This window comes from Castanea sativa, chromosome 6 (assembly GCF_040712315.1).
Source record: "Castanea sativa cultivar Marrone di Chiusa Pesio chromosome 6, ASM4071231v1".
Lineage (NCBI taxonomy): Eukaryota > Viridiplantae > Streptophyta > Magnoliopsida > Fagales > Fagaceae > Castanea > Castanea sativa.
The window spans coordinates 22,782,355-22,809,605 of NC_134018.1; the positions used below are offsets into that span (position 1 = coordinate 22,782,355).

General features: G+C 36.9%; 1 protein-coding gene across 1 annotated transcript; it reads left to right on the forward strand.

Moving 5' to 3' along the window:
• Positions 1-1,079: 1,079 nt before the first annotated feature.
• On the forward strand, positions 1,080-11,638 carry LOC142638256 (putative exonuclease domain-containing protein At3g15140). The gene is made up of 6 exons (XM_075812276.1): positions 1,080-1,419; positions 6,331-6,533; positions 7,153-7,233; positions 7,700-7,825; positions 10,649-10,772; positions 11,347-11,638. The coding sequence occupies exons 1-6, from the start codon at positions 1,144-1,146 to the stop codon at positions 11,545-11,547; spliced, it is 1,011 nt and encodes a 336-aa protein (XP_075668391.1). The 5' UTR covers positions 1,080-1,143; the 3' UTR covers positions 11,548-11,638.
• Positions 11,639-27,251: the final 15,613 nt, after the last annotated feature.

Here is a 27,251-nt window from a genome sequence, read left to right on the forward strand (position 1 = left end):
AATTCCAACTTTTTGGAAATCGTAAAAACGTACCTTTCATTGGTCTGAACGGGTGTTTATATAGTGTTCTAGGAGCGGTTATTGGAATTGTAACATCTCCTAGATTTGAGGAGGTCGGGGGTTCATGAATAACTTCTACAACCGTTTAGGAGTTATATCTTCTCATAAAACGGTCACCGGAAGTTACGCGTAAGTCACGGAGTGGTAAAATGTACTTAGTAATTCCCAAGTGTAAAGGTCTCGTCCAAGGGTCTTCATGTGGAGCAATTCCTTCAGGACGGGGGTGTGCGCCTCCCTTGGACGAATGATGTAGGTTTGTTTTCGTCCAAGGACGACCATGCCCGTTAGACTCGTCTTGACGCTACCTTCTGGACGGCTGCTAGTGTGATGACCATGGACGGTCTGAGTATCTTCATCCCTATCAATTAGTAATTTGAAAAAATGAAAAAAAATGTGAGATTTAAAAAAAAAATAAATTAAAGCTGAGTTTGGATACAGCTTATATAGCGTCCGCGTCTGCTGCGTTTTCTGTTTTTTTTTTTTCTTCTTCTTCTGCTGCTGCACGGGTCAGGGGGGACAAAGGCTACTGTTCATGCTACTATGCATGAACAGTAGCCGCATTTTGCTGACTTTTCAGCACATTTGTGGGTCCTGTGTACTGTTCACGGGACCCACAAACTTCACTTTACAGAATTTTTTTTATTAAAAATGGGTCTCACGGCACTATTCACACATTTAAAAATTATTTTGGTACAGTGTTTTCAGTTTTCAGCAATAAGCTCTATCCAAACGGACCCTAAGTATTCGTTTGAATAACTTATTTTTTACCAGTTTATTTTACTATTTAATTTATTTTTACTATTATTCATGAGTTCCACTATACTATTTCAACTTATTTTTATCTTTATCTATAATACTTTCAATAAAAAGTTTTCAGTTTCTACGTGATAAGTGGATCCTAAACATATCATAAGAAGAAGAAACAAAAGTGCGATTCTAAAAATCAGTACATTAAAAATAAAAAATTAAAAATTTAAAAAAAAGTTAAAAAAAAAAAAGAGAAAGAAGAAGAAGGGGAAGACAAATTGACACATATAACTTATTTCAAAATCGCTCGGCTGTGTCCAAAACAGAGAAGCAGCGATGGCGTTTCCCATTCCCAGAGCCACTTTCTGTTGGGTTTCTTCTTTCCGCTCAAGCTCTCTATCCCATTCCCATCTCCTTCCAATCCCTCACTGTCTCTCTTCTCTAACTCACTCTTGCACTCCAATGCGTGCTTTCGAAACCCTTGCCTCTCTCTCTAATACCACTGCTCATAACCCATCGTCCCCTCCTACAGTCCCCTCTCATTCTCATAAAGTAAGTAAGAATCGTTGGAAGCCCATGTGTTTGTACTACACGCAAGGCAAGTGCACTAAGGTAAGCCTTAACTCCTAACCCACCAACCCCATCACTCTTAAACCCCCATTTTTTGCTGCATTTGATGTTTATCTATCTTTGTAGCTTCAGCTTTTGGTTCTTCTATCGTGGACATGTGTTTTTTGTGATTGAATAGCCTTTATGTACCATTGTTGTGAAACAATGATTTTTTTTCTTTGTTCTCTGTTTTGTCTTTGGGGTTATCAAACTTGGCTTATAATTGACCATGTCATCTTCAATACATATGTCAAGAACTATTGAAGTATGTGACTGTATAAAATCAAACAGATAGATAATAAAAAGGATGGAAAGAAATAGGGAAAAAGGAAAATTATTGGATTTGGTGAAGTCATTAGTTGAAGACCCTCTAGAATTTCAGAAACGCATGTTGAAACCAATAGCTTTATCTTAAGTAAAGGCAAAACAAAAGGAGCAACAATGACTATGGTTCTAGTGAAAATTATGAAAGTGGTGCTGTCTTCTAAGAATTAGGGACACTTCATTTGGAACGCCGTGTACGTTTGGGACACTTCTGTACCCGTGTCCCTGTCGTATCTTAAAAAAAAAAAAAATTTGTGGGTCACGAGAGAGATACTTATCTTTTTTTTTTTTCTTTTTAGTTTTAATCTTGAACACTTATATAGTCTTATATTCTCGTTATATTCTGTATGATATTGGTGATGGGTTGAGGGGGTGAAGTTTTGGCAAGACCATTGGTGTGGGGAGACACCTCTTGCTATCAACTTTCTTGAATTGTTTAGATTTTGCCTAGATAAGGAGGCAAGTGTGGCTGAATGAAGTTCACTAATGTGTCCTTTCTTGGGATGTAAGTTTCTTTAGGGAGGGGAGGGGGGGCGGTTTCATGATCAGGAATTGCAGGCTCTGAAGCACGGACACGGCTACAGAGGTGCTGCACCTGCGTGTGGTGAGCGACACCGCTGCAGCGTCGCTTTTTTTTTTTTTTTTTTTTCGTTTCCCGATACGTGTCGATTTAAGCTGACTCGGCGCCGTATCGGGCCAATTCCGGCAGTTTCAGCTCCGATTCCGGCCGAAATCAGCCGAAGCTGGCCAAAATCATGGCCAAAATACATGTTAAAAAAAATACTAAAAATAGACTTGTGGGTTGTATTCTAATTTATGAATATCACGTTTTAGTTATTATCTATTATTACTCTTAATTTATGAAAAAGTATGCTTAGCAATATATAAAAAAAAAAAAAAATAAATATTTTTAATAATTTTTTAATCGCCACACCCGCACCTTACTTTTTCAAAAATTGCCGAGTCCCGCACCCACACCCACACCCGCACCCGAATCCGAAAACGCACCCGTATTTCATAGATTGCAGGTTGTGTTGAGCTTCATGTATACCATATATGGCTCTTTAGTAAGGGGGTTTGGGGAGGATAAAATGAGCTGGAAACCAAATAGAAATAAGAGATTCATGGTTAATGATTATTACAAACTTCTAGTGGGCTCTAGTGATTTTTGTTTCCCTTGGAAAAGCATTCGGAAGCTAAAAATCCCCTCTTGAGTGGCATTCTTTGTCTGGACTGCTGCTTTGGGGAAATGTTTGACAATTGACAATTTATGAAAAAGGAAGGTTTGGATATTGGATATTGGATAGGTATTATATGTGCAAGTGTAATGGTGAATCGGTTAACCATTTTTTCCTTCATTGTCCGGTTGCTATGGATTTGTGGTCTATGATTTTAGTTTTATTTGGAGTAAGTTAGGTTATACCAAAGACAGTTGTGGAGCTCCTTGCTTGCTGGCAAGGCCGGTTTGGTCATCATCGAAATGGTCATATATGGATAACTGTTCTCCATTGTTTAATGTGGTGTCTTTGGAGGGAAATAAATAGTAGGTGTTTTGAAAATACTGAGAGATCCATACCGGACCTCAAGTTATTTTTCTTTAGAACTTTTATGGATTGCCTGTCTGCCTTGCAAAACCAATCATTCTCTTCTATCCTTGATTTTCTTGATTCTTGTATTTGACCCCTGTACACTTCCTATGTACTAGGGTGTCTTTTTTTTAATATCAATAAATCTTATTACTTATCAAAAAAAATCCTGAACACTTATCTAGTTATCTTTTATTTTCTCTTTTGGATCTTATTCTTAGTTTGTATTCTAATTTCTAAACATCATCTATTAATCATGAATTCACTCTATTATCCAATATTGCTCTTAAATTGATATATGTTTAACATTATATGAAAAAATAAATGCTTAACAATAAAAATAAAAATAAAAATATATTTAATTATAATTAATTAATATGCATATCCCCACTGTGCCATGTCCTAATTTTTTAAAAAATTGTCGTGTTGCTGTATCGTACTCGTATAGTGACAAGCCCAGTCAAGTTGATCTTATTAAAGAGAAATTGGCAACACAATTTGTATTGTCTAGTATTCTTATCGAGTAATTTTTTGATTGGTTTGTTACATACATACCCAGTATGTTTTGAATTCATGACTTGACCCTCCACCCACATTTTTGAGAGGAAGAAGTGCCATTTGAACCAATGCTCATTGGCCTATGATTATTATTATTATCAAGTATTATAACTAAAAGCCCGATACCCTTCTTTAAAATCCACATCTATTCATAGGACGCACAAGCTTTGGTCTCAAATAAAGTAGATTAGTTGTGGAATGCCTTGGATGAGGAGTTTCAGTTCTCATTGGTGGCGTTTGTTCTCCCATTGCTGAAGTTTTGATCAAGCCATATTGGGGAAATGACTATGGAGATTTGGGAATGAGGTCACACATTTATGGTGATGGGTGATCACTATGAAGTAAAGGGAGTAGTGAGGTTGTTGGACTTTGAATTCAGTTAAAGGGACTCATGGGTGTAGCCTTTGGAGGAGTATTAGTGCGGGATGGGACAGTTTTCTTCAATTTGTGCATTTTGAGATGGGGAAAGCACATGAGTAAGGTGTTTTCATGATATATGGTGTGAGAATTTATCTCTAAGAGACTTGTACCTTGACCTATATGCCTGCATGCCTTAATTCGTTGAAGAGAGTCACATTCTTAAGGTCTGTTTAGAATCTGCTTATTTTGCTAAAACTGAATTTTTTTTTTTTTTTCCTGAAAATACTATAGATAAATGTAAAAGTTAGCTGAAACAGTACAGTAGGATCCATGAATAGTATCAAAAAGCGTAATGAGGCCTATGAATAGTAGCAAAAATAAGCTGAATAATAAAATGAGCTGTCTTTTTAATTTTTGCCAAACATACACTTAGTATTAATTACTATAATTAAAATTATTTCAATAAACCAACTGGGTCTAGTGAAGTTATGGATAGCTAGTTAGATGAGGAAGGGCAGATTTGAAATCTGAAATTTCACACAGATTTTCATGATTGGGAATTGGAGTCATTTAATTCTTTCCTAGATCTACTATACTCCAAATTCCCTAGGAAGGTGGGGTGTGATAAGATGAGATGGAGTTTGAGAGGGAGTGGCGGCTTTAATGTTCAGTCCTATTATGAGGCTACCCGAGGTACACTAACTAATTCTTTCCCTTAATAGAGTATTTGATGTGTTAAGGCCCCTAAAAAGGTACCATTCTTTATTTGGAAAGCATCTTTGGGGGGAGATTCTTACTTGTGATAATCTCATCGAACGAGGTTTCTATTTAGCTGGTTGGTGTTACATGTGCCAGTGTAGTGGGGAGACGGTAGATCATTTGTTGATCCCTAGCGATATTGTATATGCTTTATGGACCTAGTATTTAGAGCTTTTGGGATTTAATGGGTGTTACCAAGAAGGGTAGTTGATCTCTTGTTCACGTGGAGGAATTAGTTCAGGGAGCAGTTATAAAATATTTTTAACTTTTCCCGTTATGTTTGATGTGGCTATGGTGGAAGGGCTAAGATAGTCGCATTTTTTAAGATTCAGAAAAATTAAAGGTCTAGTTGGAATCATTGCTAATTTGAACTCATGTTTAATTGGTCTAGAGTGTCGAATCTTACATGTAGAAACTCCCTTCTAGATTTCCCAGAATCACTTGACTTTTGTGCATAAGATTTTTGTAATTCTTTTAGGTTTCCATGCTCATCATCGTTTAGTATGAAGTAACCATTCTATTAATAAAATACCATTAATTGTAAAAATAAATAAATAAATAATCTTGCATCATTATAGAGTGAAAATAAGTTCCATCACTCACCTTGTCAAGCTCAAGGCATAACTTTTAGAAATTAATAAACTGATAAGCTATTACTTAGAATTCACTACCCATCAATAAAACAATAAATCATGTTTCCAGCCTATGATTCTTGTTGTGAAACAAAACTTGGTCAGCTTACAATAATCATGGACATTAATTCAAACTTTCCCCCTTGACTACTAAATATGTCACTGGAACCTGCATGTTTAGCTTCAGAATTTGAATCATCTTTACTTTCTGGAGGATGATTCTGACAGAATTCTGTAAATGTATAATTGGTAGGTGTTAAAAACAATGTTGATTATTTTTGCCATTGTTGCAAACCATTACTCTGTTTAAAACCCTTGCCCCATTATTTCCTGATCCATAGTTCAATAATTCCCAATGTACTTGGCTTCTTTTTTAATAAATTTTTTCGTTACCTATCAAAAAAAAAAAAAAAAAATTCCTGCTTATCATTCAATGGCAGTTAAGAACATCAATACCTCAAAGCAAATCTATACTTCATAAACACACAATTGCTTTGGAGACAGACAATGGATCCACCTTTGTCATTACTTGCTGTGTGCCTAAGGTCCAGGACCCACCTTTGTGTTTTTAAAATACATATTAATCGAACTTAAGAATCTGTATCGAGAGAACTTATGTCATGCCTGTGTAACAATATATCGATTTTGAATGCCTGAAGACTTTTGATCTGTATTCTAGCTGCTTTGTTGTGCAGATGGATGATGCCATTCACTTAGAGAAATTCAATCATGATTGCTCCCGGGACCTTGAAGTGAATATTGCTGAGTTAAAACATATATGCTCGCAGAACCTAGATTTTTTCCTGGTGCTTGATTTGGAGGGCAGAGTTGAGATTCTTGAGTTTCCAGTTCTAATGATTAATGCCAAAACCATGGATGTCATGGACATTTTCCACAGGTTGATAGATATAGTCTCACCGTGTTTTGCATTTTCAATAAATTTAGGATCATTTGAAAAAGAGAGAAAAACTCTCTTCTATCTCCTTTCCTTTTCTCTCTTTTTTCTTTTTTCTGGGTATAAGAAAGAGGTACTTGCATGCTTGAATGGCAATTCTGAAGGTCATGAGAGCAAGTTCTTAGTTTCGAATATCTTAATCTTAGAAATGTACTTATATTTCTTTTCTTGGTCAGATAGAAAATTTCCATGAAAAACAGACATCTCTTTTCTTAGTTTCGAATATCTGAATCTTAGAAATGTACTTATATTTATTTTCTTGGTCAGATAGAAAATTGCCATGCAAAACAGACAGCTCTTTTCCATGTTGAAATGTGTCTACCTGAGGAGTAATCATTGTTTAGTGTGTCCAAAGATCTAACTCTTAAAACAATTAATGGGGCATCTTCTTTTGTGATGTCTTCTTTGGCTCTGTATCAAAGAAGATTAAACTGGATTTTTAAATCATTAAAATTCTCTCCTTTTTTTTCTTCAGATATTTTGGAACAATAATTCAGATCTGAGGAGTGCATTTTTAGGTTGGCTTATCGTTTTATCTTACTTTTCCATTATTCTTTTGCAGGTTTGTGAGGCCCTCAGAAATGAGTGAGCAAAGAATAAATGAATATATTGAAGGAAAATATGGCAAGTTTGGGGTTGACCGGTATGGTACTAATTTACTTGAGTCCTACAAACTCTTTTTAATGTTTACCCACCATCTTATTTGGTAGATTTTTTCAACTCCATGACTAATATAATTCTTTTTTCATTTTTAGTAATTTATTAAAAGATGCCCGTGGAGCCCCTCTACAATCACCACCATCCCCACCCCCATCCCTATAATTTTGTTTCCTCTTTAAGTTTTTCTCAAATGGCTGAGGAACCACTCAAATTCTCTATGCAATATTATTAAATGTTCAATGAAACTTATTAACGTGATCAATTTTCACCTTGATTATATAAAATAATTTTTTTAGGATGTGTTTTGTTTCATGTATGCTGAATTCTATTATCATGATAATTTTTTATTCTGGATATTCCATTATCAAATATAATAGCTTCTCTGAAGCACAATCCTTGTATTTTATATATGCAGCTAGCCGATTAATATAACTTACATAAGTTTGCAGTGTCTGGCATGATACAGCTATACCATTTACAGAAGTTCTCCATCAATTTGAAGTTTGGTTGGCTCAGCATCACTTGTGGGAAAAGGAGTTGGGTGGGCGTCTTAATCAAGCAGCTTTTGTAACTTGGTAAGGATGTGCTCTTTTTGTGATTCATAAATTTCGTATGCACTTAACAAACCATTTGTCTTTCTCCTTTTTGCTGACAATTATTGTAGAAAACGCTTATGATTCATTTGATATTGAATACTTGATTTGAAATGGAATATTCTTTTGCTATCAGGCCCATAACTTTTTTTTTTTGATAAGTAAGAATATTATATATTCGAATGGCTACTCTATGCATGAAGAACATAGAACATAGAGCAAACCCAGAAAATACAAGAAGAAGAAAACAGAAAATACAAGAAAGAAAATCAAACAACAGATTAATTACAAAAGAGAAAGAGAACTAAGAAAAGAGGGGAGAGAATTACTAGTCGTGAGTCTCCATGCTCGAGACCAATCAAAAAGAGTCCTACTAAAAGAAGCAATCATCTGAACACCGGAACTATCCAAATCCTCAAAAGTCCTCCGATTCCGTTCCTTCCAAATACACCATAGGATGCACAACGGAACTAAGTTCCAAATCTGAGACGAATACTTCCCCAACCAATTCCACCAGCAAAAAAGCAATTCTGGAATCGATTTAGGCATAACCTAAGACAAACCAAAAGTTATCAAGACAAAACTCCACACCTGATAAGCCATCTCACAGTGAAGAAGTAAGTGGTTTACCGTCTCTTCACAATGCCGGCACATAATGCACCAGTCTACCAAATCCAATCCCTTCAATCTTCTCAAGTTATCACCCGTTAGGATCTTATTTCAAGCTACGCACCAAACAAAAAATGAAACTCGCCTAGGGGTCTTTACTCTCCATATTCCTTTCCAAGGAAAGATAATTGAGGGAAAATCCCGCAATTTGTTATCATACGACCTGATGTCAAACTTCCCATTAGGCTTTAACTTCCATCTCATCCGGTCTCCAACATCCATTGGAGGAGTATTAGCTCCCAATATACGAAGAAAATGCAGCCCTTCATCCGTATCCCAATCATTAAATTCTCGAATAAAGCGAACATCCCAAATTCTTCTATCCTCCGTCCCCTGCCTTGACAAAGACACTTCTACAGATGCCTCCTTATCAATAGCAATACCATACAGCCTTGGGAAAGCCACTTGGAAATGTTGATCCCCATACCACCCATCCTGCCAAAATCTAACTCTATTCCCCAACCCAACAGCAAACTGACAATGCTTGCTAAAATCCTCCCATCCCATGCGAATGTCTCTCCACAAACCACACCCATGAACTCCCCTACCTAGCTTTGAGGTCCATCCCCCCATTCTTCCCCTTATTTTGACGCTACCACCCTCCTCCATAATCGACTCTCTTCCTTCCCAAATTGCCACAATCATTTCCACAATAAAGCCTTATTGAAAGTAATAATTTTCCTTATCCCCAAGCCACCGTTTGCTATAGGTGCCCAAACTTTATCCCATCCTACCAGATGAGTCTTGCTATCACCCCACAGAAAATCCCTTTGCAACTTTTCAATCTTATTAGCCACATAAGTAGGAGTGGTGCAAAGAGATAGAAAATAGGTAGGAAGACTAGATAACATCATTCTTTCTTATCAAAAAAAAGACTAGATAACATACTCTTGAGTAGCATCAATCGACCCCCTTTAGACAAATACAACTTTTTCCATCCGGCTAGTTTTCGCTCTATTTTTTCTAAAATAGGATTCCAAATTGAAGGGAAGTTATGCGGAGCCCCCAACGGCATGCCAAGATAAGACATAGGCAAAGTTCCAACTCTACAACCCAAAATATCCGCCAGGGCATGCACATCATCAACCTCCCCTATTGGAACCATTTCACTCTTGTGCACATTGACCTTCAAACCTGTAGTTTACACTATGCAGCATAAGCCCTTCAGGGAGAGGCTCACCTCCAGTTTGAATATCTCCCGTTTCCTCCCAATTTTAAGTAGATCCCAATTTTAAGTAGATGAGTGACATGTGAAAAAATAAAAATCCAATGGTTAGGAAAAAAACCATCACTTTCTCATTTTTCTCTTGCCTCTCTCATTCACAACAAATCACAGTCACCGGCAACACAAATCCACCACTGTGATCCATGACAATGCCAAGTCTCTGCCACTGCCTCACCACCATCAAAAGCGACAGCTGTCTCAAGTACAAAACCTGAGCAATCTGAGCCTCTCTTCAGATCTGAGTTTTCATAAATCCCATCACAAAACCAACACCACAGATCCGCTTCACGTGCCACCAGATGCTGCCCGAGTTTTCTGACCACCGATCCACTTGTTATCGCCCATAGCCGCTGCTTCAGTGCGCCGTTCACCAGCAATGGCTACGGCGGATCTCCACCACTGAGGCGCCCGGATCTGTTTGTTTTGTGCTTCTGACTCTTCATCTCGGGAAAATTCCAATGCTTTGTCGGTGGTGTATTGGGGACAGAGAGAGAGAGAGAGAGAAAGAGAGAGAGAGCAGAACGTGATGGTTTTTTTTTTTTTTTTTTTGAGACAGAGCAGAACATGATTTTGGAAACTGGAAGAGGAAAAAAAAAAAAACTTTGGTTGATGTGTCTTTTTTAAGACCTTTAGATGTTATATTTGCCATGTGTCACTCATCTACTTAAAAATGGGAGAAAACTGGAGATATTTAAATGGGAGGTGAGCCTCTCCCGTTGAACTGCACCCTTATTATTTAGAGGTGGAAAACTAAGACTGGTCAAATATAGTCCTGATGTTCAATCTTATGAATCATGGTTCCTACTTGAATAGTATAATTATCTACTAAATTCACCATTTAAGGTGAAAAGTAAAAACAACTTCTACAACAATTTTTTTTTTGACACATATCTTTGGTTTTCTTTTATTAGTGGAAATTGGGACTTGAAAACAAAGGTCTTTCAGCAATGCAAGGTCTCAAAGATGAAGCTACCTCCATATTTCATGGAGTGGATCAATCTCAAAGATGTCTATCTAAATTTTTATAAGAGGAGGGTAAGTTCACACAATTTCACAGCTTTTAGGTTTAAAAAACATTGTCTAGTTGTCTTTTAACTTTTGATGTGGCATTATGGAGTTTATAAAAGAGTGGTTCTCTGTAGCGTGTACATTTTGTGGTTGGTTTGGGTTTGGTGCTCAATATTGGTTTTATGATGTTGATATCAGATAGATATCAAGCAGCAATTCAGAGCGTCAATTAATCCATAACTGGACAGACCATATAATTTGAACCATAAACTTGAGTTGACCCTAAACTTCTTAACTCTAGACCCTAATTCCCAACTTGAGCATGGTTGCTACTGTTTTCATTTCCAATAAGGTCAAGCCATGTCACTAAGAACTATATCTCAAATTGTTATCTAGCAGCATGATGTGTGGAGATAAAAAAAATGAAAAAAAAAAAAAAACTATATCTCAGATTGTCGCCTTGTCAACTCAGAGTCCAAGCTGATGTTAAAAAATCCAAGTAAACTGACGATGCTTCTGACTTGACACCTTATATTCACCATTTCTTTATGATTTTTTACTATCATTCTTAATGATATGTTTATCTGGTTTTGGAGGACAGGCCGCAGGAATGATGACCATGATGAAGGAACTTCGTATCCCAGTGGTGGGAAGTCACCATCTTGGGATTGATGACACAAAGAACATAGCAAGAGTGTTGCAACACATGCTTGCTGATGGTGCGCTTATACAGATTACCGCGAGGAGGAATTCTGATTCTCCTGAAAATATTGAATTTCTATTCAAGAATCGGATAAGGTAGCTGCTTCTAGCTATTTTTGTCATTTAAAAGTACTGCTTTAATTGTATATACTTTAGAAAAATGAAAGAATTGATTCCATGTGTTGGTTCTACTCTCTCTCTCTCTCTCTCTCTCTCTCATTATTATGTTTAAAATGCACGAAGAGAAACAGGAGAAAAAAATTCGGAAAGAAAAATAGTGGAACCGTACTTTAGTTTGTCATATCCAGAGCTGAAACCAATATTCCCATTGACATCCAGTTTACACTTGAGTGAGAATTTCATATGGAAAAGTGGATTATTGCCATGCTCTCTTTCAGTAGTTGTAAATTTGTAATATCTGCAGTTGGGTTGTCACTGGTAGTGAAAATTGTTCTAGATGGCTTGTGTTAATTCTTATATCCACATTTCTTGCATCTTCAGGGTGAAATTACATGAGAGAAAAAGAGGGGGGGGGGGGGGGGGGGGGGCGGGTAGGGGGAGATTAAAGATATTTAAGGGTGCACTTCTGCATTTTATTTAAACTCAAAACATAAAAGGCTATTGTTTTCAGATTACTAAAAGGCCATCGGTTTGTCAATTTTGTATGAGAGAGAGGGAGGGGGGTTATAATATCAATTTTTTTTTTTTTGGGCTAAATGGAAAATTTTTTATTAATTAAAACTTAAAAATCCAAGAGTAAGGTATGAGAATATATTTTATGTATTAGAAAATAGGCGAATCAATGCACCGATTTTTTGGCCAAAAAGGGTTGTTCCACGACGGAAAATTTTGTAGTTTTTGATTTTCCCCCCTCTGCTGATCTAATTGTGTTGTTAGAATCAAATAAAAATGGGTTGTACTATTATAGGCATGTTGCCAATACTTTGGCCTCTGTGGCCACTGTGTAATTGTGTTGCTGGTTGTTAATATATCCATCCTTCTAACCACAAAAAAAAAAAAAGATACATATGCATTTTCCCCCTCATTAAACTTCTCTTATATCTTTTTATTAGATGTAAATTTTGAAAATTTAACTGTAAGATTGCATGTTTTTTATGTTCTTAATATACATGTCAAATTTCGTTCAAATTGAAGTTATTTACTATTCAATTAATAAATTTATTTTTTATACCTAATTTTAGAATTCAAAAACTTAAAATTTAAACATTTTATTAAATACATAATTATTGATATTTGATATTCTTGAAATTTTGCAAGCATGAAGAAAATAGTAAAAATATATAATTTAATGGTTAGATTTTCAAAATTCACATTCAATAAAAAGATATAGTTGAAGAGAAATATTTTTTTACTATGTGTGTGTGTGGGTGGTTCTACACTATTATGGAACCTACATACTGTAAGATGGAAGGTACATATATTTGATGTATAAGAAAAATTTTGTTATGGTACATCTTTAGAAGCCTCCCCAGGAAAGAATATGAAAATGATTGGCCCTTCAAAATCATGGACTAAATCCAAATTGCATTTAGATTCTTCCCCCACATAGTTAAAAGATATTATAACCCTAAGAGTTGGTTTAGTAGTTCCTAGGTCTCATAATATTTATGAGATTTTGGGTTTGAAACATCTTGTTAGCATAAAGTCATTTTATGGGATTCTTCTCTGTAATAACCTGGTGTATGTGGAACATGGGGGATTGCATGATACCATTGTGTGTATATATATATATATATATATATATATATATAAAAGATATTATTAGTATCACTAACAACCACCTGCAGATCTAAACTAGAGGCATGCAGCCAATCTGCCAAAACCAACCTGATCCAACCTAACCAATCGAGTTGGATCTGTTTTTAGGGGTTGGTGGGTTGGGTTGGGTTGTGAATTTTTTTTTTTTTTTTTTTACGGTGCGTTGAGTTAAGTCCAGGTCATAAAATTCACAAATTAATCAAACCTGACTCGACCCACCTATATTTAATATATATTTAAATTAAAAAATATTTAATATATATTTAAAAAATATATTATACAATTTTGTTATTTACTTTTTTTTTTGTTGCCGCTCTTCCTAAATAAATTTCAAACCTTATGTTCTCCTCATATTATGTCTTTTTTAGAGATAATTACAACATGCTGCTAACTCTGCAGCTCGAACCCTTTCCCTTAGATCCCTAAGCACTTTGTACATGGGGGAGGTGTCAATTTAGCTACAAGGCCTTTGGCCTCCTCATATTATGGTGGTTTGGTGTTATGCTCAAGATTATTTGATTATAAATTTGCCCCTATTTGTGGTGGTGTTATTCTAATGCTCAATTTAATAATAATAGTAATTAAAAAAAAATGTCCAACCCGATCCATGTGGTTTGAGTTAAACCCCTATGATGGATTGGGTTGGGTTGGGTTGGATTAGATTTATTTATTTATTTTAACTCATTCATGGTGGGTTGGGTTGAAAAACCCCTCACCGGTCCAAGCACACCCCTAATACCCAATATCCCCTCCTTTCATCCTTATGGCTTCAACTTCTTGCATTGCATCACCTAGAGTAACGTTACTTGTGTCTTCTTCCACGATCCTTTTTATTGCCCACCTAAAAGGTTCAACTTTAGGCACCAGAGGAAGAGAGGATGATGGGACACATTTTCTCCATGCTTTAAGGACTATCTTTTCTCTAAGTACTACAGGTCTACTACCGTTCTCCCATTGACATTGACTTTGAACATCTTCAGAGGAGAAGAAAATTCTATACGTAATTGAAATAGGTGTAACCCCTCTCATATGGGGGTGGGGTTTACATGTGTGGAACCCATCCTATGTGAGAGGCATTACACCTATTTTCGTTACACCTAATACCTTCTCTTAGAGGAGGTATCATTTTTCACTCCATGACCCCTTTGATTTGCTCGAATTTATTGATTGATAGTTGTCAATAGATCGTTCATCCATTAAAACATCCATGTGCGTGATAATTTCTTCAAAACATTTGATTTTGGTCCTTGCCTTCTCCTGATAACCAACCTAATAACTGCAAACAAAGAGAAGTCAAGCTCTCTATGAATCCATGCTCCAACTCCTTAGAAGGATCAATTATAATCTTCACAAAATCTATAATTAATTGAACAACAATTGTCTCTAGACATCTACTCCCAAAACGTACTAGGTTTGTGAACTCATAAACTAGTAAAAGTGTTTCTCCTCATTCTCTCCTGAAAGTATTATAATAAAATTACGAGTGCCATAAGAACGATAATACATATGAAAAGTCACAGGTGATTGGAATTACTAGAAAATTGTTTGATTTACACATGACTAATGATGTGGAAATCCCTTGTTAAAAGTGGTAGGAGTGGGGAGCAACAATTACGATAGTTTTGGGATTTAAAATGAGAAATTTTTTTTTTTTTTTTTTTAAGAAACAAAATGAGAAGTTAATGCTTGAATGGAGGAGATGATCATTTTAGTAAGGAATTACTAAAATTTATATTCAATAGAATTAGATTCCATAATAATGTAAGAATAATCCAGAGATTAAATTAGAGACTCAAGGACTTAAGATGTAGTGATTTACAAAGTGACAATAACGTGAGTTTTAATTAACTTAACTAATAAAGTCTTTGATGGTTGAATAAAAGATATGAGATTCAATCCTTGCATATACCAAAATCTGATTGGTGTCTTGGTTTGATGATAAAGAACACAATCATCAGAAGTGCGGGCCATAGGTTGAAACTCTATCAACAAAGTGACAGTAATCATTGAATTTGACAAATGCAATGGTTACTATCAATTTGTTTCACTACGGATGATTTCATGGAGATATTAAATGCTAATTAATAGTCTTTGGATGATTAAATGGTCAAATAAAAATCTAGAGTGCGATCATAAATTTATAATGGACTAAATTATGGCTAATGGTAATTTTAGGCCTATCATGAGTTAACATGAGACCCAAGGCTCAATGGGTTTTAGTGTTTTTATATCCCTTTGGTCCTACTTCGAGCCCCTTTACTAAAGCCCACGTGGGCTGGCCATTAACTGATCCATAATGTGTTAGATATATAAAAAGGGATTAGTTAGTTGAGAAAAACCCTAACGTTTCGTTTGGAAGGAAGGAATGGAATGGAATAAAAAGAATATTTTTAGAATATTCTTCCCTCCTCTTGTTTGAGAGTTTTAACGAAGGGAATGAAATCTTCCATTCTCTTGTTTGGGAGTTTAAGTGGAAAGGAATGGAATGATTAGGAGAGAATGCTCATTTCTCCATTTTCCCTCAAAACCTCAAATTTTCGTTCCCTCAAAATTGAGAGGAATTGAAGGGAATGGATTTAGGTTTAATGAAATTTTTGTTAAAATTCCTAAAATACCCCTTTAATATCAGCCATTCTTTTCTCAATCAGCCGTAAGAAAAAAAAACATAGCTACACGTTATTGCCTATTTGCTACAAAGTGAAGCTGCTGTTTCGTGAGACACCATTGAAGCTACACGTTATTCTTTGACTGCTGCAAGTTCTCACAAGTAAGTCTTTCTTGTCTTTGTCTCAAGCTACACGTTTTGATCTGGTATAAGTCTTTCTTTTCTTTGTCCCCTCAAGTCTTATAAATAAAAGCTATGGGGTTCACGGATGAAAGAGTGAGCATGCTGCATGGTTGTTTGAAAAAAAGATGGTTTGCTTACATCCTTCTTTGTTGTGTAGCAAAATATAGTATATCATTTGGTGAACTATAAACGTGGTGTTTTTGATTTGATACAAGGAATAGGACATGGCAGTATGTCATTTGGTGAACTATAAACGTGGTATATCATTTGCTTACATATAATGTTTTTTTTATAATGAAAAGTAAGATATTATTGTTTTTGATCTGATATAAGGAATAGGACATGTTAGTCTATATGCTATTAAAGGCAATTGATAATGTATCAAAGGCAATTGATAGGGCGATTGAGGTTATGGCAAAGTGCTTTTCAAAGTCATATGGAGCAGAAGTTCATGCAGCTTTGGGTGTATTAGTTTTATAGGGCGTATCAGTTTTATATCAGGAAATTGATATGTTAATAGGACGTTGCTCAGTATAAGTTTTCATTGATTATTTATTATGTTCTTTAAAATGAGGGGTATAATAGTAATGTTATTATAAAATAATTTCATTCAATTCCTTCCAATGTCACTTTCAAACGATATTATTTACATTCCATTCCATTCTATTACTTTACTTTATAACATCCAAACAAGATTTTTAAATTTCATTCCATTCTATTCCATTCCATTCCATTTCCTACTAAATCCATTCTATTCCATTCCATTCCTTTATAAACTCCCAAATGGACCCTAAACTAAGCAAGCACTAAACATTGAAGGTGAGAGGAATTCTCTCCACTCTCAAAGTGGTACACGCCTAACATAAGGAAAATAAATTTTTTTCTCTTCCTAGGGTATTACACGGTGTACATGATAGTTTTGATTTGGCAAGATATGGGATTTCCACCTTGACATTTACACACTGATTGAATTTGATGCTTATCAATGAGAAAATGAAGTTGCAGAAAATGAAAATGCAATGGAAAATATACACAATTTTTTTTTTTAATGTGGAAATCCTCAAAATTTGGAGAGGGGGAAAACTATGGGCCAAGTCAATTGAGTATTCCACTATTTTTCTTTAAATGGTTACAATATATATATATATATATATAGAGAGAGAGAGAGAGAGAGAGAGAGAGAGAGAGATCTTCTAATTGATTAATTCCTCTTCTTTGAGGTCTTCATTCTTTAATAGTGATGGAGGTAGACATGTATTACTTTCCTATTGGTTAAGGCGTCACATTTCCATTCAAAAAGGACATAGTAGAGTCTTGACAAAATAGGACAACATGCGTTTTGTGCTTCCTTGCATGTGTGCTTGTACATGTATTGCATGTAGTGGCGTTGCTTTGACAAGTTGGTCCTTAATTTGTTGTAATATGGCCAAAACTTGTAGCATCAAGGCATCATCATCATCATTATTATTATTATTATTTATCTTTCTCCCCTCCTTATTATTTTTCTATACCTTGGACATGTGGTAATGGCAGATTGACCCATTATTTTACCAATGTGTACATTTAGCCCTTTAACTTTGGGAGGTGTGTTAACAATGTCCAAAGTCATTAGGCATTTCTTCTTATAATCTTTCAGTCACCTACCTTCTTTGGTCGTTTTGAAGTAGTGTGCTTGCTTGTGAGTGTCCCCAAGTAAGAAAGCCCTTATATAAGGACATGGCATTTGAGAAAGTACTGGAAGAGGGACAATTGTTGCCTTTAAAGATGGTAAAGATGTTTACTTTAATTAATGAGCCTTTAGGCGATTTAAATGCATGAGAAGGCGTCAGAAAATGACCAGGCTATCTACGCAAGTCATAATATATCAACATGTATCCATAATCCATTCTTCTTTGTTGGATGTATCAGAGGCATAGCTAAATCACAAGTGTCCTTGGGGAACTTGATATTGTGCTGGATACATGCATAGTCTTAATTGAATGGTTGTTGGCCTATGCCACTTTGGAGTGATGGCCTTTGTAAGCCAAGACGATTATTTCCTTAAGGCTTAAGAATCAAAGGAAGAAGTTTTATCACTATCGCTCAAGATACCTTCAGTATGCATTTGATGCGAGTTTGTCTTCATACTTTGTAATGCCAATTAGTCTTGCTAGTAGGTACCAAGATGTGATTTGTACGCTTTCAAGCTTAAGTGTTGGAATAAATAGGGAGCATCATTTGTCCATTGTTAGTCTCGAGATATTGAAGGCTATGTGGCCCTATCTCTCGACAAATTCACTTTTGGACTAGGGAACATTTAAAATGGGGGCATCGTTGTCTATTTATAGTCTCGATATATTGAAATTATGTGCCTCTATCACTTCACAAATTCCCTTCCATACTAGGTGACACTTAAAGTTATAGGCTTTAAGAGCGTCCATAACAGTGAAGCTAAAAATTTAACTATTTAGCACTTACAAAAGTTACTTTATCTATTTTACCTCTTCACACCTAACATCAATGGATCTATATTTTTAGCTATTTGATTAAAATAATACAAATAACTCATTAGAATAATAATGAAAACATCCACAGCAACCACCTCCACCATCAGCCACAACCACACCCACAACCACCACTATTGTGGATTTTATTGATTGACTTTTCTTCTCTCTCTCTCTCATTATTTCATTTCAGTCTCTCTCTCTCTTCCTTCTCTCTTTTGTTTTGCTCTCTCCCCTTCAAACCCAAAACCCATGGTGGAACACCATCACCAAGCCACCATGGTCGAACCACTGTCACAGGCCATTGTAGCCCACCACCATCATAGCCCACACAACCCACTTGACCAGGCCAAACCTTCGTCTTCTCTCTGTGGGTGGATCTGTCATTGGTCTCTCAAGTCTGGCTGTCTCCTCTTGCTCGTGGATCTCTCAAGTCCGCTTAGTCCGGTTATGGTTCATAGGTTGTGGCTCTCTTAGTGATGGATTTTGGCTGTGGGTTTTGGTGATGTTTTGGCCGTGGATTTTGCTGATGTTTGCTTCGTCTTTTTTTTCTTGGTAGTGGTGGGTTTGATGAGTGTGGGTGTGGTTGGGTTTATGACTAATGTGGTGGTGGTGGTGGTGGGGGTGGGGGTTGCTGTGGTGGTGGAGGTGGTGATTGATATTGGTGGTGGTGGGTTTGATGAGTGTGGGTATGGTTGGATTTGTGATTGATGTGGTGGTAGTGGTGGTGGGGGTTGCCGTGGTGGAGGTGGTGATTAATGGTGGTGGAGGTGGTGAAAGAGACAGGTGAGAGTTGTGAGAGGTCCAAAAGTTGAGAGAGAGAGTTGAGAGTTCTGAAAAGAAAAGAAATAGAAAAAAAATAATATTTTAATTAGAGGTAGAATAATTTTTTTTTTTTTTTTATAGCTTTTAGCTACAGTGCACAGCCATATATGGTTGTGCACTGTAGCAAGATAGGTAAAATGTTTACCTATAGCACCACTATTGTAGTGCCTTTTTTGTGTATAGTGGTGCTAAAAATAGTTTTTTAGCTTTTTAGCTTTTTAGCACCACTATTGTGGATGCTCTAATGTAGAATGACTAGCAAGTCGTATTGATATATTAAACAATTTATAAAAAGGCAGGGCCTTTTGTACAAGATTCTTTGTCCTCACTTAGGCAATTGAGAGTAAAGAAGTGGTGCGGACACAAGATACAGGCCCCCAATTATACACACGTATGGGAGGAAGAGCAAAAAGAAGATGGCCCAACCTGTGGCCTTATGGATGGAGCCTATTAGTTATTGGGCTTGAGATTAAGCAAGCCCGAACATTTAATAATTAGGGTTTTGTGTTGTTAGCTATTTAAACATTTTTTCTGATTATTGTAAGACAGCTTTTAAGAATTATAAAAAAACGTTTGTTTTTTTTACACTGGTGTCGACTCCAGTTTGCTTGGTGCTGACTCCAAGCAGCCCTTAGGTGCTGACTCCTAGGGTTTATCCTATTATTTTTCTGTTCTATTATACTATTGTGGTTGTCCTACGTCAGTTTCGGTATTAGAGCAGACTTCCAGTCCATTCAACACAACCGTAGACAACCACGTCAAAGCAAAACCATCAAAAAGAACAAGCCAACCATGACAGTACCTTTCAAGTTTTTGCCCCATGAGGTCTTGAACAAGCCTAAGCCAGCCCCTGCAATTCGTGTATTCCCCCATATAAAGTTTCTTGGGTGGATACTTCCTCCATAGCCATAAAAGAAAGATGTGTTGTCCCACTTCAATTCCTCACCTACAAGGCAGAAATATGGTGTGATGTAATTCCTATGGATGTAGGGCATATTATTTTAGGTAGACCTTGGCTTTATGATTTGGATGTCACCCTTCATGGGCGATCCAATTCTTGCTCATTTATGTTTGGAGGCAAGAAGATTGTGCTTAATCCTTTGAAACCTAAGCCAATCGACATGAGCAAGAAGCCAAAAGTGCCGAAGGCGAAAGGTCTGAACATCATAAGCCCAAAGGCATTTGAAAGGGTAGCAGTTCAAGAATCCATTGTGTTTGTCTTGGTTGCTAGGGAACTTCATGGAGAGACCTATGAGGAGCAAACTGAAGAAGTGAGGTCTGTGCTCCAGGAATTTAAGGATGTTTTCCCTGAGGCACTCCCCGATCATTTACCGCCCATGCGTGATATCCAACAAGCCATAGATTTTGTGCCCGGAGCGACCCTACCTAACTTGCCTCATTATAGGATGAGCCCTGCAGAACATGCCGAGTTGCAAAGGCAAGTAGAAGAACTACTTAGGAAGGGTTTTGTTCGTGAGAGCATGAGCCCTTGTGCAGTCCCTGCACTCTTAATTCCAAAGAAAGATGGGACTTGGAGGATGTGTGTTGATAGTCGTGCCATCAACAAGATCACTGTGAAGTATCGTTTTCTTATCCTTCGGTTGGAAGACATGTTGGATATGATGGCTGGAGCAACGATCTTCTCCAAGATAGACTTGAAAAGTGGCTATCATCAAATTAGGGTTCGTCCTGGTGATGAGTGGAAAACTGCCTTCAAGACGAAAGATGGTTTATATGAGTGGATGGTTATGCCTTTTGGATTGTCCAATGCTCCTAGTACCTTTATGAGAGTGATGACTCAAGTGTCAAGCCTTTTATGGGAAAATTCCTGGTTGTGTACTTTGATGATATCCTCATTTATAGTAAGTCTAGGGAGCAACACTTAGACCACCTAACTCAAGTTTGTACAACCCTTAGGAAGGAGAGTTTATATGGTAACCTCAAGAAGTGCTATTTCTTTACCAATAAAGTTGTCTTCCTAGGTTTCATAGTGTCATCTGAAGGAGTTTCTGTCGACCCCCAGAAGGTTCAAGCAATTATGGATTGGCCCGAGCCCAAAAATATACATGAGATTCGAAGCTTTCATGGGCTCGCTTCCTTTTATCGCCAATTCATCAAAGGGTTTAGTACCATTATGTCGCCCATCACTGACTGCTTGAAACATGGGGAGTTTATTTGGACAAAAGCTGCTACTAAGGCCTTCAAGGAGGTGAAACAGAAGATGACTAAGGCACCTGTCATGCGTCCCCCTGATTTCACCAAGCCTTTTGAAGTGGAATGTGATGCCTCAGGTATTGGCATAGGGGGAGTACTTAGTCAAGAGCGCCATCCAATTGCCTATTTTAGTGAGAAGTTGAATGATGCTAAGCAAAAGTACTCCACATATGACAAAGAATTTTATGCCATTGTACGAGCTCTTTGGCATTGGCGCCATTACTTGTTGTCTCGAGAGTTTATTATCTACTCTGATCATGAAGCTTTGCGCTATCTCAATTCCCAAAAGAAGCTAAATTTTAGGCACGGTAGTTGGGTTGAATTTCTGCAACGCTACTACTTTGTGGTGAAACATAGGGCGGGAGTTGAGAATAAGGCTGCTGATGCACTGAGTCGAAGAGTGTCTTTGCTATCAGTTATGAGTGTTAAGGTCACTGGGTTTGAATGACTTAAGGATGACTATCAGTCATGCCTAGATTTTAGGGAGCTCTACACTAGCCTAAGTAATGCTTCACGTCCCATCTTGGATGATTATACCCTTCAAGATGGTTACTTGTTCAAAGCCAACAAGTTGTGTATCCCTCGGTCGTCAGTGAGAGATTTCCTAGTTTGGGAGATACATGCAGGAGGCCTTGCAGGTCATTTTGGCCGAGATAAGACAATTGAGGAAGTGGAACGTCAATTCTATTGGCCTGGTCTTAAGAGGGGCAGTGCCAAGATAGTTGGTCAGTGTCGTACATATCAACTAGCCAAACATCGCAAGCAAAACACTAGTCTGTACACGCCTTTACCTGTGCCAGATCACTCGTGACAAGACGTGAGTATGGACTTTGTGCTAGGTTTGCCCCGCACCTTTAGGAAGCATGATTCTATCCTAGTAGTTGTTGATCGCTTCTCTAAGATGGCTCATTTCCTACCATGTTTTAAGACTTCTGATGCTTCTAAAATTGCAAAACTTTACTTTGATGAGATTGTTAAGCTTTATGGTCTCCCCAAAACCATAGTGTCTGATAGGGATGTTCGCTTCATGAGTTATTTTTGGAAGACCTTGTGGCATTTAGTAGGCACCAAATTGAAATTTTCCACGGCATTTCATCCTCAAACTGATGGTCAAACTGAGGTGGTTAATCGTAGCCTAGGGAACCTCCTTCGGTGTCTAGTGGGTGAAGCCAATCGAAATTGGGATTCAATTCTTCCTATAGCCCAACTTGCATATAATAGCTTTGTCAATAGGTCTATAGGCGTTAGTCCTTTTGAGGTTGTGCATGGATATACACCTAGGAAGCCCTTAGATCTTTTGCCCATGTCCCCACATGTTAGGATTTCTGAATCTGCTGAGGCATTTGCACGACATGTTCATGATTTGCATACTGAGATTCACAAAAAAATTCAGGTAAGTAATTATCAATATAAAATTCATGCTGATACTCATCGGCGTCATGCAGAGTTTCAGGTAGGAGATTATGTCATGATTCGAATCCGACCTGAACGGTTTCCCTCTGGGACCGTTAAGAAATTGCAGGCTCGTAGTGCCGGTCCGTTCAAGGTATTGAAACGAATGGGCCCAAATGCATATGTCATTGACCTTCCTCATGATTATGGTATTAGCTCCTCCTTTAATATTAAGGATCTAGTTGCTTATAAAAGCCCTATAGCTATTCCTGATACTCCTTTTGATGAGCCTTTGCTTGATTCTATTGATGCCCCTATGCCTACCCCTTTACCCTTAAATTTGCCCTATGCACATAAAGAATCTATTGATGCTATTTTAGATGAGCAAATTGTTTCTACCAGGGATAGAGGAGTTCACCGTTTCCTAGTTCGGTGGCACGGGCGACCAGATTCTGATTGCACATGGATTACTAGAGATGAGCTACAGTGACTGGAACCTGACTTATTGGAGTACTATCAGAGCTCTTCAGCTTTCCACTCGACGGGGTCGAGTTCCTCTCACCCGGGGGGAGTTGGTGCGGACACAAGATACATGCCCCCAATTATACACACGTATGGGAGGAAGAGCAAAAAGAAGACGGCCCAACCTGTAGCCTTATGGATGGAGCCTATTAGTTATTGGGCTTGAGATTAAGCAAGCCCGAACATTTAATAATTAGGGTTTTGTGTTGTTAGCTATTTAAACACTTTTTCTGATTATTGTAAGACAGCTTTTGAGAATTATAAAAAATGTTTGTTTTCTTTTTACACTGGTGCCGACTTCAGTTTGCTTGGTGCTGACTCCAAGCAGCCCTTAGGTGCTGACTCCTAGGGTTTATCCTATTATTTTTTTTTATTCTATTATACTATTGTGGTTGTCCTACGTCAAGAAGGCAACTCCTTAAGCAAGGATGAAGGAAGCAAAGGTGGCCATAGAGGCACATGAGTACTCATTTGCCTAGTTCCTAGATACAATTATTAAGTTTGATGTAGGGACATTTGGTGAGGAAGACACATTCTACGGCATCAACATTCAAGATTTGGCATTTAGCAAGAATCGAGGGATTGATGGCATTCCACAGCAGGAATTAGGGAGAAATAATAGAAGGTTAGCATATCCAAAAGATTACGTTCCTTATTTAAGGTTAATATGCCAATCATGTACAAGTTCTGTAGAAGATATTCTAGCATGTTCGACAGAATTATCTAGAAGTTTGTAGCAAACCTAGATCAATTATGATGTCTATCATCAGCAGAAGATCATGCATAGAAGTTGGAAAATAGCAAATCACATCCCTAATTGATTTGCTTTTATATTTATCCCTTATTGGTATTTTAGTTGACTTAGGAGTTTTATTTGTATTTGAGTTTGAATTAGGATTTAGATTTATTTGCTTTCCTAGTTTATCTTTATCTTTATTATGTTTCCTAGTTTGATTAGGTGAGTTCTATTATAAAAGGGTGTAAGGGGACCTTGGGAAAGAGAGCTTATGTTATTATCAAGTTGATTATTACAATGAAACCTGTAGATTTTCATCAAGAGTTGCTATAGCACTCTTCAATCTCTTCTCTTCGTCTTGATCATGGCTTGACAAACCATAGATCAGAGTTGAGTCGTATTGTTGTTCTTATTTCCCATATATTTCCATTGTTTGGTTCTATAGAAACTGTGGGTCTGATCTGTCCCCCATCAAGTGGTATCAGAGCGAGCCTTTCCGTGGGAGTTCCATTAAGCCAGTGAACAACAACAACCATGGTGAACAACATGCATGGTAGAGGTGATTTCCACATGGAGCACGCTACGAGACTTAGAATCGTGATGATTAAAATCTCGATTTTGAGGATGTCAACCCTTTTCATTTTCACGCTCCTACGAGTGAGTCGGGTGATGGGGAGTTGGTGGAGAGGCCTCGACAAAACCAACAACCACATGATGTTGATTTGAAGGACATTCCAGAGTTTGAAGAGAAGATTTAGCCAGATAAGTTTATCAACTGGTTGAATACAGTGGAACATGTTTTTGATTTTAAGGAAGTCTCAAATGAGAGGAAGGTGAAAATTGTTGTACCAAGGTTGAAGAAACATGCTTCGGCTTGGTGGGAGCAACTTAAGGTTCATCGGGAGCATATGGGAAAGCCAAAAATTGTGACTTGGGAGAAGATGAAGAAAAAGCTTAGAAGGAAGTTCTTGCCTTAGAATTACCTCCAAGATGCGTATATGCAGCTATATAATTTGAGACAAGGCTGTAGATGAATTCGTAAAGGAGTTTGATCTTTTGACCATGTTATGTGCGTTGACGGAAGCAGAGGAACAGACTGTGGCTTGATATTTGGGTGGCTTGTAGAGAAACATCCAAGATGTGGTGATATTACAACCATTCAGCGGTTACAATGAAGTCTACAAACTTTTGTAAAGTTTGAGGAGCAACAAAGACAATGTTTTGTGATTTACACTAGTAGTGATGGATATGGTGTTGAGTCTGCAGAAAGTGAAGATGGTGGGATCTGCAGAAAGTGAAGAATGTAAGTTGCTTGCGGTAGAGCAAGATTTTGAAGTGGGCGATGCACAGTTTTGCACTAACAATTTCCACCGTAACAACACTGTCAGCCACAAAGATATTTAGCCACGTAAACCTCAATATTCAAGCAATCATCAACAAGTTTCAAAACTTACTTCGCACCAAGTGAAGGGTGAGAGATTTTTTAGATGCAACAAATGCCTAGGATATGGTCACATCACTTGTGATTGTCTAAATAATGCTCCCAAGTGCAGGATTGTCGCGAAGTAATAACTCGGTAAGTTCGAGGTCGAATCCACAGGGAAAAGGGAATTGATTAGCAAACCACAAGAGAATAAAACAAAAATAATAAAGTTTAATTGAAGAGATTTTTGATGGTTTAGTAAAGTTAATTTAAATTGAGAGAAAATAACAATATATTAAGGTGGAGTTTGGATAGCGTGTTTCCTGCGTCCGCGTTTTGTTTTTTTTTTTTTCCTCCAGCCGCAAGTGTTGACCCAATCTTCTGTGAACAGTGCATTCGTGCACTGTTCACGGACCCACAAATTTCACTTTTCAGCAACTTTTTCATTAAAAATGGGTCCCGCGGTACTATTCACACATTTTAAAATTATTTTGCTACAGTGTTTTCAGTTTTCAGTTTTCAGCAATAAGTTCTATCCAAACGGACCCTAAGGCACTAAAGTTTAGAGATCCACACACAACACATCTATTGGTAGTCTTACAATATTTATTTTATAACTCAACTAAAATTCATACGAATGATGATCTTAGTCGGATGATTTAACAATAAAAACTCAAGACTTAATTGTCTAAGGTAGTTTCATGAAATTGATTGATTTTAGGAAAAACAAAATTAGTGAATTAGTTCACAGGGAATACTAAGCATTTAACATGCCTAGAGTCTACAATAAATCAAAGGATTATACAGAATTAAACATTTTTTTAGATGAGTAAAAAAAAAAAAAAACATAAAAACATAAAAACATAAGCATTAAAACCAATAAATAATTGTTAAGAACATACCAATAAACGGTTGGGTTTCACCCATTGCCTTAGCAAGGCTTCTACCAAGCCATGACACAAATAAAACTATAAAAACTGTAAAAAAATTTTTTTTTAAGAAAACCTAAATTATGTTCTACGGAAGCTCTCCTCTTGAATTTTGCTCTAAAGAGCCATTAAATAGGTCAAGGAATCCTATTACAAGTAGAATTTCTATTTGGAGAAAATCTTAAGTTTTTTGGCTTCATTTAACTGATGTTCTCGGCTCATTTAACTTAAGAATTCAAACTTTTGGTAAACTAAAAAATTGTAGCTCTTTAAGTTAACTTTCCAGCGCAACTTGAATCATCTCAATTGGACATCTGAGCCGAACGTTATACTCCAAATACTAACCGGCGCGCAGGCTGGAATCCTAATCCGAATTGGACTAGGATTTGGTGCAAATTTCCTTTGATTCCTTGCTCCAATTGGACTTGAATTTAATTGATTGGCCCTTGTAAATGTAAAGTTCATTAGCTTTCTTTTTTGCACAAATCCACTTATTTAATTTCATCATCCTATAAAAGACAAATTCACGCATTAAAATTCAATTATGCACAAAATTAATTATTCAGCATTATTCCAAAACCAAATATAAAATGCATGAATAACTCAAAATAAGTATGATAATACTTTCTAATAATAATATAAAATATGCAAAATTAAGCTATTATCACACTCTCCAACTAGCTCATTGCTAGTCCTTAGCAATTTAAGCAACT